Source organism: Otolemur garnettii, unplaced genomic scaffold (assembly GCF_000181295.1).
Source record: "Otolemur garnettii isolate 467f Iridium unplaced genomic scaffold, OtoGar3 scaffold00172, whole genome shotgun sequence".
NCBI classification, from domain to species: domain Eukaryota; kingdom Metazoa; phylum Chordata; class Mammalia; order Primates; family Galagidae; genus Otolemur; species Otolemur garnettii.
The window spans coordinates 575653-587662 of NW_003852567.1; the positions used below are offsets into that span (position 1 = coordinate 575653).

At 48.1% G+C, this 12010-nt stretch overlaps 2 protein-coding genes across 2 annotated transcripts in view; one reads left to right on the forward strand and one right to left on the reverse strand.

The window, feature by feature from the left end:
* Positions 1–9577, forward strand: part of GBA2 (glucosylceramidase beta 2) — a 13810-nt gene extending 4233 nt beyond the window's left edge. The window contains exons 2-17 of the mRNA XM_012811674.2: positions 866–957; positions 1161–1276; positions 4852–5070; positions 5374–5613; positions 5843–5945; positions 6110–6263; positions 6374–6499; positions 6685–6857; positions 7070–7174; positions 7371–7478; positions 7575–7726; positions 7840–7946; positions 8097–8239; positions 8319–8434; positions 8531–8722; positions 8991–9577. Coding sequence (XP_012667128.1) covers positions 866–957; positions 1161–1276; positions 4852–5070; positions 5374–5613; positions 5843–5945; positions 6110–6263; positions 6374–6499; positions 6685–6857; positions 7070–7174; positions 7371–7478; positions 7575–7726; positions 7840–7946; positions 8097–8239; positions 8319–8434; positions 8531–8722; positions 8991–9269 — 2425 coding nt within the window. The 3' untranslated portion in view covers positions 9270–9577. The remainder of the gene's footprint in view (positions 1–865; positions 958–1160; positions 1277–4851; positions 5071–5373; positions 5614–5842; positions 5946–6109; positions 6264–6373; positions 6500–6684; positions 6858–7069; positions 7175–7370; positions 7479–7574; positions 7727–7839; positions 7947–8096; positions 8240–8318; positions 8435–8530; positions 8723–8990) is intronic.
* Positions 9431–12010, reverse strand: part of CREB3 (cAMP responsive element binding protein 3) — a 4843-nt gene continuing 2263 nt past the window's right edge. The window contains 5 exon segments of the mRNA XM_003800304.3: positions 9431–10029; positions 10108–10189; positions 10286–10370; positions 11299–11367; positions 11472–11575. Of these exon segments, the coding sequence (XP_003800352.2) occupies positions 9698–10029; positions 10108–10189; positions 10286–10370; positions 11299–11367; positions 11472–11575 (672 nt within the window). The 3' untranslated portion in view covers positions 9431–9697.

Sequence of the window (12010 nt, forward strand, 5' to 3'; positions counted from 1 at the left end):
AAAAAAAAAAAAAAAAGAGGAAATGTCCTGAAATGTAAACACAGGTTGTCTACAGATGGAATGACTCCCCCCACCCCCGTCCTTCTACCTGGGATCATCTCCAAATTTTCACCTTTCATAATCAAGAAGAAAAATAATTTTAAAAGAAGATAATTAGGCCAGGCAAAGTAGATCACACCTGTAATCTTAGCACTCTGGGAGTCTGAGGCAGGAGGATTCCTTGAGGTCAGGAGTTTGAGACCAGAATGAACAAGAATGAGACCCCATCTCTACTAAAATTAGAGAAAATTAGCCAGGCATTGTGGTGGGCCCCTATAGTCCCAGTTACTCAGAAAACTGAGGCAGGAGTTATCACTTGAGCCCAGGAGTTTGAGGTTGCTGTGGGCTACACTGAGGCCATGGCACTCTAACTGGGCAACAGAGTAAGACTGTCTCACAAAAAAAGAAAAAGAAGAAAGTTATCCCCAATAGTCTGTGCCCATCATTTGGGGAGTGGGAAGTGGGAGTACAGGATGTAGGCCAGGAAACCACAAATGGACCTTTCAACACTTCAGACAAAAGTTCCTAAGGTTTGAACCAAAACAATGGTAGCAAAGTTAGGTAAAAAAAAAAAAAGATGAGAAAGCCTCTTCTAAGGACAGTAAAGAAGAGAAATAAAAGCAGTCCTTCTCTTAAGCTGGGGCAAGTAGGAAGATGAAGAGAACTTGAACTACAGAGAAATTAAGAGGTTTGGAAGCAAAGGTAATGGGTTCTTGAAACATTTAATGGGAGGGCAGGGCTGGGTGTCAGAGAGAGGCAGGCGACTGCAGCCTATGAGGCAATGCCCACCCACCCCCTTGCACTCACACTGCCTCTTGCTCCTCAGGTACTTGCAGTGGTGGTACCGGAAGACTCAGGTGGAAAAGAAGGCGCCTTTCATTGACATGATCAACTGTGTACCCCTGAGACAAATCTATGGTAAGACTGACCCCAGTTCCTCCCTGCTTAGAGAGGATGTCACCTCTGAGTCTGCCACAGAATTAGGCTGACTTCCAGCTTATGCAAACTGCACTGTTCTATCCCCTAGGTTTTTAGAGGAACCAATCTTTAGTTTGGAAAGAGAGAATGAGGCTTGCTTTCCTCTCTCTATACCTCACTAACTATACTGATCCTCTCTCTAGGTTGTCCCTTGGGTGGCATTGGGGGAGGCACTATCACCCGTGGCTGGAGAGGCCAGTTCTGTCGTTGGCAGCTTAACCCTGGAATGTATCAGCACCGGACAGTCATCGCTGACCAAGTAAGAGCCAGGTGGTAGAAAGTCCCAGGACAGTGCCATCTCAGGCCAAGAAGGGCCCCTTGACTAGTGTAGGTGTGGCTGTTACATGCATATATGAGTCAATCCAATAAGCACTGTCAGGATGCATTTTCTGTGCCAGTCTTGTGCTAGGATGTACTATAGGAATAAGACACCACAGAGCACATGTTCCTTGAAAGAGTAAACAGCCTTGATATTTCTCCAGAAAATGCTTCCTGCCTGCCTCACTGCCCCAACTCTACTAGCAGAGCCAGTCTCCAGCCACAGGGAGTGCAAAGAATTCCCAGATCATTTATCCTAGCTGAAAGAATATTTGAGGGCCAGGTGCTATGGTTCACGGCTGTAATCCTAGCACTCTAGGGGGCTGAGGCAGATGGATTGCCTGAGCTCAGGACTTTGAGACCAGTCTGAGCAAAAGTGAGACCACTTCTCTAAAAATAGTCTATAGTCCAAGCTACTCAGGAGGCTGAGGCAAGAGGATTGCTTGAGCCCAAGAGTTTGTGGTTGCTGTGAGCTATGAGCCCATAGCACTATACTGAGGGTGACAAAGTGAGACACTATCTCAAAAAAAGAACATTTGGTAGGACTAGAAAGGAAAATAAAATCAAAAGTCTACAAACTTGTGGAGAAAAAAGATATATAGTACAACTACTCCTCACCGATTTGGGAGCCCTCACCCAAAGGTCAGCTCCTGTACTAATCACTCCTGTGAAGGTCTCTCTGGCTCAGGGCCTAAAAAGCTCCTCCTCTCCCAGGCTTAGATTTTCTTAGGTCTTAATCTTCTTCCCCTTTCTGAAGCTTTTCTTTTTCTCCTTCTGACCATATATCACATCTGGGTCTTATATTGCCAGAGTTATGTGGCCTACCTTTCATTATATCTGTCTGGTGACCTCCCCCTTTGAGTTGTCTACCAAGTCCCTCTTTCTGACCTAAGGGATGCCTCCTCCTTTCAGCTCATCCTCAAAGGAGAAATGAGTATTAGGTCTTAAGTCCAATTAATGACAATGCCCTTCAGGTTTATTTGCCCTGCCCAATTCCCCAAGATCATTCTTTGCCTCATCCATTAGGTATCCTGAAGGCAATGACTTCCAGAATCATGACTCTACAATTAAAAGAAATTATTGTACTTAACTTGTGGTAGGCACTGTGCTGGGCTTTTTTTTTTTTTTTTTGAGACAAGAGTCTCACTGTCACCCTCTGTAGAGTGATACGGTGTCACAACTCACAGCAACTTCCAACTCTTGGGCTTAAGCAATTTTCTTGCCTTAGCCTCTCAACTAGGGACTAAAGGTGCCCACCACAACACTTGGCTATTTTTTGTTGTAGTTGTCATTGTTGTCTAGCTGGCCTGGACCAGGTTCGAACCTACCTGCCTCAGTGTATGTGGCTGGTGCCCACGAGCGCCGAGCCTGTACTCTACTCTTGATAGGTTGCTGTGAGCTGTGATGCTACAGCACTCTACAGAGGGTGACGTTGAGACTCTGTCTCAAAAAAAAATTAATATTAAAAAAAGCCTACAAAGGCAATTACCATCACTATGCTCATTTTACAGATGAGGAAACTAAGATCCAAGAGGTTTAATAACATGCCCAAGGTCACATAGTTGGTAAATGGAAAGGTTGGGATTCAAGAATCTGTTTTCTCGGCTTTGCACCTGTGGCTCAAGTGGCTAAGGCACCAGCCACATACACCCAAGGTGGCGGGTTTGAATCCAGCCCGGGCCCACCAAACAACAATGACGGCTGCAACCAAAAAATAGCCGGACATTGTGGCAGGCACCTGTGGTCCCAGTTACTTGGGAGGCTGAGGCAGGAGACTTGCTTGAGCCCAGGAGTTGGAGGTTGCTGTGAGCTGTTATGCTACAGCACTCTACACAGGGAGACAGTTTGAGGCTCTGTCTCAAAAAAAAAGAATCTGTTTTCTCTGTGATGAAGAACCTATCATCTCAACCATTATGCGCTGTTCTGACAAAATGAAAAATTACTTTATATAATTGTCCCTTGGTATCTGTGAGGGTTTGGATCCATTGCCTTCCACAGATTCCATAATCCAAGGATGCTCAGTCTCTGATATAAAATGGCATAGTGTTTGCAAATAACTTATACACATCCTCTCATATACTTCAAATCATTTCTAGATTACTTAATAAATAGTTATTATACTTTGTTATACTAATAGTTGTTATACTATGCCAGAAAAAAGTCTATGCATGTTCAGTATAGACAAAAGTTTTTCCTCTGAATATTTCAATCTGCAGTTGGTTGAATCCACAGATGCAGAACCCATAGATACAGAGGGTTGATTGGATATAGTGAAAATTTCAGGCAGAGTTTGAACTAAAGGAAGAAGTATTAATTCCTTAAAGCTTCTGCCCTTGAGGAGCTTAAATTTTTACTGAGGAAATAAGATTTAAAGGAAACAGACTATTGAGACCACATCAGTGCTAAAATGAGAGGAATGGATAGTGTAGTGAAAAAAAGGGACAGTGTCGCAAACTTTGCTCATTCGCTCCACACACACCAACTCTGGAAAGGGGGTACATTAATGAACTAAAAGGGTCTCTACCCTCAAAAGCACAATCAGCATAAATAAATAGGTTATAAAAAAGCGTAAATAAATATGTTATAACATACAGCAAATGCTAGAATAGAGAACTAGGAAGACATATAATAACTCACTGCTGGAAGCAGAAGAGGAGGAGATGGAATTTGACCTAGACCTGGAAGGATGAGGTATCTTATCAGATGGAGAATAAGAAGGAGCAAAGACATGGAGGAGGGAACCTAGTATGCTTAATGAACAATGAATATTTTATATGACCAAAATATAGGTGGTTGACCAGGTAATCAATCTGATGGGCAGGGAGAGGCCAGATCAAAAAGGGCCTTGAAAACCAGTTAAGAATTTAGACTTTAGGCTAAAGGCCACGGGGAGTCACCAAAACATTAAAAGCAGAAACTGGCTCAGCGCCTGTGGCTCAAGCAGCTAAGGTGCCAGCCACATACACCTAAGGTGGCGAGTTCGAATCCAGCCCGGACCCGCAAAACAACAATAATGGCTGCAACCAAAAAATAGCCGGGCGTTGTGGCAAGCGCCTGTAGTGCCAGCTACTTGGGAGGCAGAGGCAGGAGACTCGCTTGAGCCCAGGAGTTGGAGGTTGCTGTGAGCAGTGAAGACATGGCACTCTACCCAGGGGCTCAGCTTGAGGCTCTGTCTCAAAAAAAAAAAAAGCAGAAACTGACATATTTTGATTTATCTATAAAAAAAGATCATTCGTATACCCAGATGAGCATGGGCAAAGGAAAAGCAGAGATGGTATGGACCTAGATTACGGTGCTAAGGCCCCAGTAGTGGAGAAAGGAGAGGAAGCCTGGGGGGCAGATGGTGGGGAGGCAGCAAGAGTTGGTGGTGCTACTGAGCCTGGGGTATAACTTGATGCTGGTGGTGTGCTGGTAAATTGTAGGCTCTGGAAGGGCAGGAACTGCTTTGAAGGGATGGAGACTTAGTTTGCGGTGCCTGCAGATTACCCCATTCCAGCCTATATCCCCACAACTAAGTTCACAGTGTGCCTACGTCGGAAAGGTCAGACTGTTTACCAGCAAGTCTTGTCCCTGGAGTGCCCAAGTGTCCTGCGCAGCTGGAACTGGGGCCTGTGTGGATACTTTGCTTTCTACCATGCTCTCTATCCCCGAGCCTGGACTGTCTATCAGCTTCCTGGCCAGAATGTCACCCTCACCTGCCGCCAGATCACACCAATCTTGCCCCATGACTACCAGGTGAGGCTAACTTCTGTTTCCTCCACTGCTCTCCATGGCCCTCCCTTTCCTGGGATTTGCCTCTGCTGAAAATTGACCTATGAAAGGGAGGAGGTTGGAAACATAAACATCACACTGGCTTCCCAGGACCACCACCCTGTTGGCTTCTATGGCCCCTTTCCTGGGGACTTTGGGAGATGAAAGTAGAGAATAGAGTATGTTGGGGAGTATTTGAATCAGATCCTCTATACCCAGGACTGATCCTAGGGAGTGGGCCAGGAAGGGCTATACTGGAACCATCTGAGTCCAATCTTTTGCCCCCAGGACAGCAGCCTGCCTGTAGGAGTCTTTGTGTGGGATGTGGAAAATGAAGGGGATGAAGCTCTGGATGTGTCCATCATGTTCTCCATGCGGAATGGACTTGGAGGTGGAGATGATGCCCCAGGGGGGTTGTGGAATGAGCCCTTCTGTCTGGAGCGTGATGGGGAGACTGTGCAGGGACTGCTGCTACATCATCCAACCCTTCCAAATCCCTACACAATGGCTGTGGCTGCACGATGCACGGTAATGGAAGAGCCTGCCCCAAACCTTAGTGCCTAACAGCTACCCTCAGCCTGGCCCCCGAATCCATCATTACCCCATCATGGTCTCTTCATTTCTATAACTCCTACCCTCATCACATCCCTTAAATCTCTGGAACTAGATATGAGAGTATTTAAGAGGAGCTGGAGGCCTAGTCAGAATCCAGTGTACTGTGGAGCTTGCTCTCACAGAGTCTTTGGCCCCTCAACAGGCAGATACCACGGTAACCCACATCACAGCCTTTGACCCTGACAGCACTGGGCAGCAGGTGTGGCAGGATCTACTTCAGGATGGACAGCTGGACTCCCCCGCTGGTGATGGGGGGTCTGCCAGGGAGATGGTGGGAAGAGAGATTATCCCTGACTTGGGAGCAAGGGTGGGAAGCCTGGTAATAAATGGACTTTGTTCTCATGTTAGGGATCCCTGTCCCTGGGGTTAAAGCAGGGGCCTGTGCTGATTCTTCTTGTATATCTTTCAGGCCAAAGCGCCCCCTCACAGAAAGGAGTAGGTGTTGCTGGGGCTGTATGTGTTTCAGGCAAGCTGCCACCTCAAGGCCAGTGTCGCCTGGAGTTTTCACTGGCTTGGGACATGCCAAAGATCATGTTTGGAGCTAAAGGCCAAGTCCATTATAGGTAAGGGGACCAAGAAAGTATCAGGATCCCAGGCACTGGGGCTTACACCAGGGCACCCAGGCCGTCCTGGAGCTTACATTCTTTATCCTTCCCCTTTCTTCCCACCCCAGGCGGTACACAAGGTTCTTTGGCCAGGATGGTAATGCAGCACCTGCCCTCAGCCACTATGCACTGTGCCGATATGCAGACTGGGAAGAAAGGATCTCAGCTTGGCAGAGCCCAGTATTGGACGACAGGTGCCAATGGGGCCCATCTCATGCTTTTATCCCAAGCATTAACACTCCAAATGGGACTCCTTAAATCACTCTTCCACCTACGAAAGTCAGTAGATTCACTTAGTGCTCCCACTCTACTGAACCCTAGGATCCTCTCTATCCTTGGAGGTCCACATTCATTACACCATTCCCTCCTAACTCCCCAGATCCTTGCCTGCGTGGTATAAATCTGCATTGTTCAATGAACTGTACTTCCTGGCTGATGGAGGCACCGTATGGCTCGAAGTTCGTGAGGACTCTATATCAGAAGAGCTGGGAGGGGGCATGTGTCAGCTCCACCCCATGCTACGAGACTATGGTCGATTTGGCTACCTTGAGGGTATGGGCTGCGGGTGGGCTGTGGCAGTTAGTGCCTTACCACAATGCAGGATGATGGATTTTGCCTACCCCAGTATATTGGTTGGGATTAAGGGCATAAGTGGTGGGTCTGGACTGGTAACAGTGTTCCACCTCCAACTCTAGAGATAAACTAGGGAGGGGCTATGAAAGAGAAGGAATTCTACCAACAGTGTGCCTCCTTCATTCCTCCAGGCCAGGAGTATCGCATGTACAATACATATGACGTCCACTTTTATGCTTCCTTTGCCCTTATCATGCTCTGGCCTAAACTCGAGCTCAGCCTACAGTATGACATGGGTGAGGTTCTCTTTTGTGCTATATCTGCCTTCTTTAGCTACTCCTGAACCTTTGTGATCCCTCTGATTGTCTCTTCCTCCCCTTTCCCTCCAATCTGCATCCTGTTTAATTTGTTCCCAAGGTCTCACACACACAGCTCTGTGCCCCACCCCATGTCTACCCATTCCCTGCTTCTCTTGTGTTTCTGCTCCCTTAGCTCTAGCCACTCTCAGGGAGGACCTGACACGGCGACGGTACCTGATGAATGGGGTGGTAGCACCTGTAAAAAGGAGGAATGTCATCCCTCATGACATTGGGGACCCAGGTAAGTCCACCCCAAGGTCAGCTTCCCTTCTTCATCTTCTGCACCATCTACCCTATCCACCAATACAAATGAACCAGGTCCCCTTCCCTCCTACAGATGACGAGCCATGGCTCCGGGTCAATGCATATTTGATCCACGATACTGCTGACTGGAAGGACCTGAACCTGAAGTTTGTGCTGCAGGTTTATCGGGACTATTACCTGACGGGTGACCAAGGCTTCCTGAAGGACATGTGGCCTGTGTGTCTAGTAAGGATGCATGTGCAGTGTGCAGAGGCATGGATGGTATTTGGAGACAGCCCAGTTGGCTGCTGTCTTTCCTTGGTACCTAGGTCTTCAGCATTATCTTTGTCCCTCTCTAGGCTGTGATGGAGTCTGAAATGAAGTTTGATAAGGACCATGATGGACTAATTGAGAATGGAGGCTATGCAGACCAGACCTATGATGCATGGGTCACCACAGGCCCCAGGTTGGAGGATAGGGGTTTCCAGGAGGCGTAAGGTGGGGAATTGGGCACCAAGAGATTGTAGGGCTCAGGAAAGAATGACCTATCGTCTATTATACTGCATGGGAGTGGCTGGAGCTACCAGTCTGACACCTAACCTATGTCTCTGACCAGTGCTTACTGTGGAGGGCTGTGGCTGGCAGCTGTGGCTGTGATGGTTCAGATGGCCGCTCTGTGTGGGGCACAGGATCTGCAGGACAAGTTTTCGTCCATCCTCAGACAGGGTCAAGAAGCCTATGAGAGACTGCTATGGAATGGTGAGATAGGAGAACCTAAAGAGTCTTAAGGCAGCTGTGGGGGCACCAAGACTCTTATTTTGCCCTTCTTATACTCCAGGCCGCTATTACAACTATGATAGCAGCTCTCAGCCTCAGTCTCGTAGTATCATGTCTGACCAGTGTGCTGGACAGTGGTTCCTGAAGGCCTGTGGCCTAGGAGAAGGAGACACTGAGGTAAGAGAGACTAGAAGGAACCAGAGAGAAAGGTTGGATTTCCTTAGAGGTGGGAAGCAAGAGTAAGACATGCTGTACCTGCCCTTTTCCCTCCAGGTGTTTCCTACCCAACATGTGGTCCGCGCCCTCCAAACTATCTATGAACTCAATGTCCAAGCCTTTGCAGGAGGAGCCATGGGGGCTGTGAATGGGATGCAGCCCCATGGCGTCCCTGACAGATCCAGCGTACAGTCTGATGAAGTCTGGGTGGGTGTGGTCTATGGGCTAGCAGCCACCATGATCCAAGAGGTAATGTACTTGCTTCCCTATCTGCACCTTGGCCCAGAAAACTTCTTTAGCCACCTAACAAACTTCTTCAAGGCATAACCAATGCCATCTTATCCATGCATAAAACCTCCCGCTTTCCCTGGTATCCATTCTAACCCATGCCTTCAGGTTTCTTCAGATAATTGAGGAGCTCCCTGAGGGCACAGACTCTACTGTCTCCATCTATCCAGCTGAAGTGGCTATTTAGGGGATGCCAAGTTGTACATATGACTGCCATCTTTCTCCACAGGGTCTGACTTGGGAGGGCTTCCGGACAGCTGAAGGCTGCTACCGTACCGTGTGGGAGCGCCTAGGCCTGGCCTTCCAAACGCCAGAGGCATACTGCCAGCAGCGGGTGTTCCGTTCATTGGCCTATATGCGGCCACTAAGCATCTGGGCCATGCAGCTGGCCCTACAACAGCAGCAGCACAAAAAGGCCTCCAGCCCAATAGTCAAACAAGGCACAGGACTAAGCACAGAGCCTACATGTGGACCAAAGGAAGCCATGGCAAACTTGAACCCAGAGTGAGGCCTCTGAACTGTGAGATAGAAGCACTAACAGCCCAGCCTCTAGCCTGGCCTTTACTCCCCTCCAGCCACTCCCCCCACCAAGCCTCCTGCAACCCTGAGCCATCAGGACAATCAGACTCCCGTCCCTTCTCCCTACTCAACTGTGCCAGTAAAAGGGGGTTGAGGGTGACCCAGGTATCACTTATTTATTTCTTTCCTCACCTCTTCCCTCAGTGCATGAAATGTTCAGGGAGGTCGGTCCATCTCCCCAGACCCATTCATGGCGTGACAGATACATGGGTACAAATAAATAAACCAGAACGCCAATTAAGTGCAATGTGTTTGAGCCCTCAGGTTTCCTAATGGCACAGGAGCTGAGGCCAGCTCTCTCTCCTTTTTTTGGACACAGAATAATGCTCTTGCTGCATTCTTTCCGTTTCCTCACATCTAACTTGAGTATCTACTCTGCAGGATCACAGAAGAGGAGTTATGGGTAGGGAACCATCCCTCCTTTCTTGTAAGATTTGCCTGCAAGGGAAGGATGAGACTTGGGTGAGGGGGCCCTGAGAAGAGAAATGGCCACTTCAGGGGAGGTTCTGCATTAGGCGCCTGCAGCATGTAGTACAGGAGACAGGAAGAGTTGTCAGGGGCATGGAGTACATGGCCTGAGCTGTTCAGCCCCTGGTTTTTCCTGTCCTTTGGCACCTCTGACCGCAGGGCAGGCAGCTCCAGCTGGTAAGCATCCTCACTGGCAAGGGCACGAAGCTGGTGGGACAACACTGAGAGACAAAGAATCTTGAGAGGCCAGCCCAGGCCTTTCCCCTAGCCCTGGTCTTAGAAAGCCTTGAGCTTCTTACCTCCATGCTTAGCTGGCAGGCTCCCTGTGTCAGAGAAGTACATAGCAGGTATAAGGAGGAGGCAGAAGGAGAGAAGCAGGAACTAAAGCACAAGGAAAAGGAGATAAAGAAGAGCTCTGGATTGCATCCCTATCCTCACTGCCTGAGAAAAAGTCTCTCTTCCCATTGCCATCCTCACCAAGACACAAGTGCTCTTGCTGCTGGTTCTGTTGGATGTCTCAGTCTCTACAGCCTGTAGTTTCCTCAATTGACCTAGAAGAAACCTAGAGGAAGAGAGGGAACAGAGGTGAGCACCCCCTGGCCTGGTACCCTAAGACACAAACTCCTGTTAAGGCTATCTCCACCATCTCTATACTGGATTCTCTAATTTTTATTCTAGTTTTGCAAATGACTTCTTCCTCTGGACAAAACACCTGAAGTTCCTCATTAAAACAAAAAAGCAAACAAAGGCTCGGTGCCTGTGGCTCAAGAGGCTAAGGCACCAGCCACATACACCAGAGCTGGCGAGTTTGAATCCAGCCCAGGCCTACCAAACAACAGTGACAACTACAACCAAAAAACAGCCAGGCATTGTGGTGGGCACCTGTAGTCCCAGCTACTTGGGAGGTGGAGGCAAGAGAATCATTTAAGTCCAGGAGTTGGAGGTTGCTGTGAGCTGTGATGCCAGGGCACTCTACCCAGGGCAACAGCTTGAGGCTCTGTCACAAAAAAAACCCCAAAAAACCAGAAAGCTTTTCTCCCCTGACTTACACAATCATTTGCAAATATCCTCAAAAGTTCTCCATCACCCAATCAGCCACACACATGACCCTCATAGGCATTCTTTATATTCTCTACTTTCTTGCCTAATTCATCTGTATGAGGGTTCCAGCCAAATAAGACAGGTTGTGTTCTCTGCCTGGAATGCTTTCCCCATCCAATCCCATCCCCTAGGATCCCAACTACTATCAAATACTACCTACCTCATGTCACCTTTCTTACTCTCCTTTTCTCTTTCTTGGTGCTTATCTTTAGCTACTTATTCCCCATGCCTGTGAGCTTCTTAGAATCAGACCTAGTCAAGGCCAAACACTAGACCTGGCATTTGGGAGCTGCCTAGTTAGAAGCCAAGTGTAGAGTGCGAGAAGCAATAAGAAAGCATCAGGTGTGGGGGAGGGGGATAGAAAAGGAATGGTTTAGAGGGTTGCTTACAAATTCTGTTCCTGCAGGACTTGTGCTTTATTCTGAAGCTCTAGATTCCGGGCTGTGCATTTCAAGACTCTGAGGGAAATAACAAGGATCTGGAGTTATGCCTTCTACCCTCCCCTAAAAACCTAACACTCCCAACTATTTCTATTGCTCCTGTCCATGTCCTCCCTTTTTACCTGCTCTCTAAACCCCCAACATACACCTTCTTCCTGCCACTCTCTCGAGCAGACTTTTTGTTCTGAATCTTCCTCCACACTCGTTTCAGAAGTTGTTCTTCCATCTAAGAAAAGACAAGGAAGGGGGATACCATCAGAGGCCTTAGACCAAGAAGTTGAAAGGCAAGTGAGTTCAATCTTCTTCACAATGCAAGACTCTTCGAAAGCTTTCTGGGCCAACAGGCATTCAACTTCTGTCTGGAGGTTTCCAAGGACCAGGTGTTAAGACTTTCACACACCAGACCACTTTCAACGTTATTATTAATTAGAAAAATGTGGGCGGCGCCTGTGGCTCAGTGAGTAGGGCGCTGGCCCCATATACTGAGGGTAGCGGGTTCGGACCCAGCCCTGGCCAAACCAACAAAAAAATAGGCGAGCATTATGGTGGGCGTCTATAGTCCCAGATACTCCCAAGGCTGACACAAGAGAATTGCCTAAGCCCAAAGCTGGAGGTTGCTGTGAGCTGTGATACCAAGGGCGACAAGACTCTGTCTCTTAAA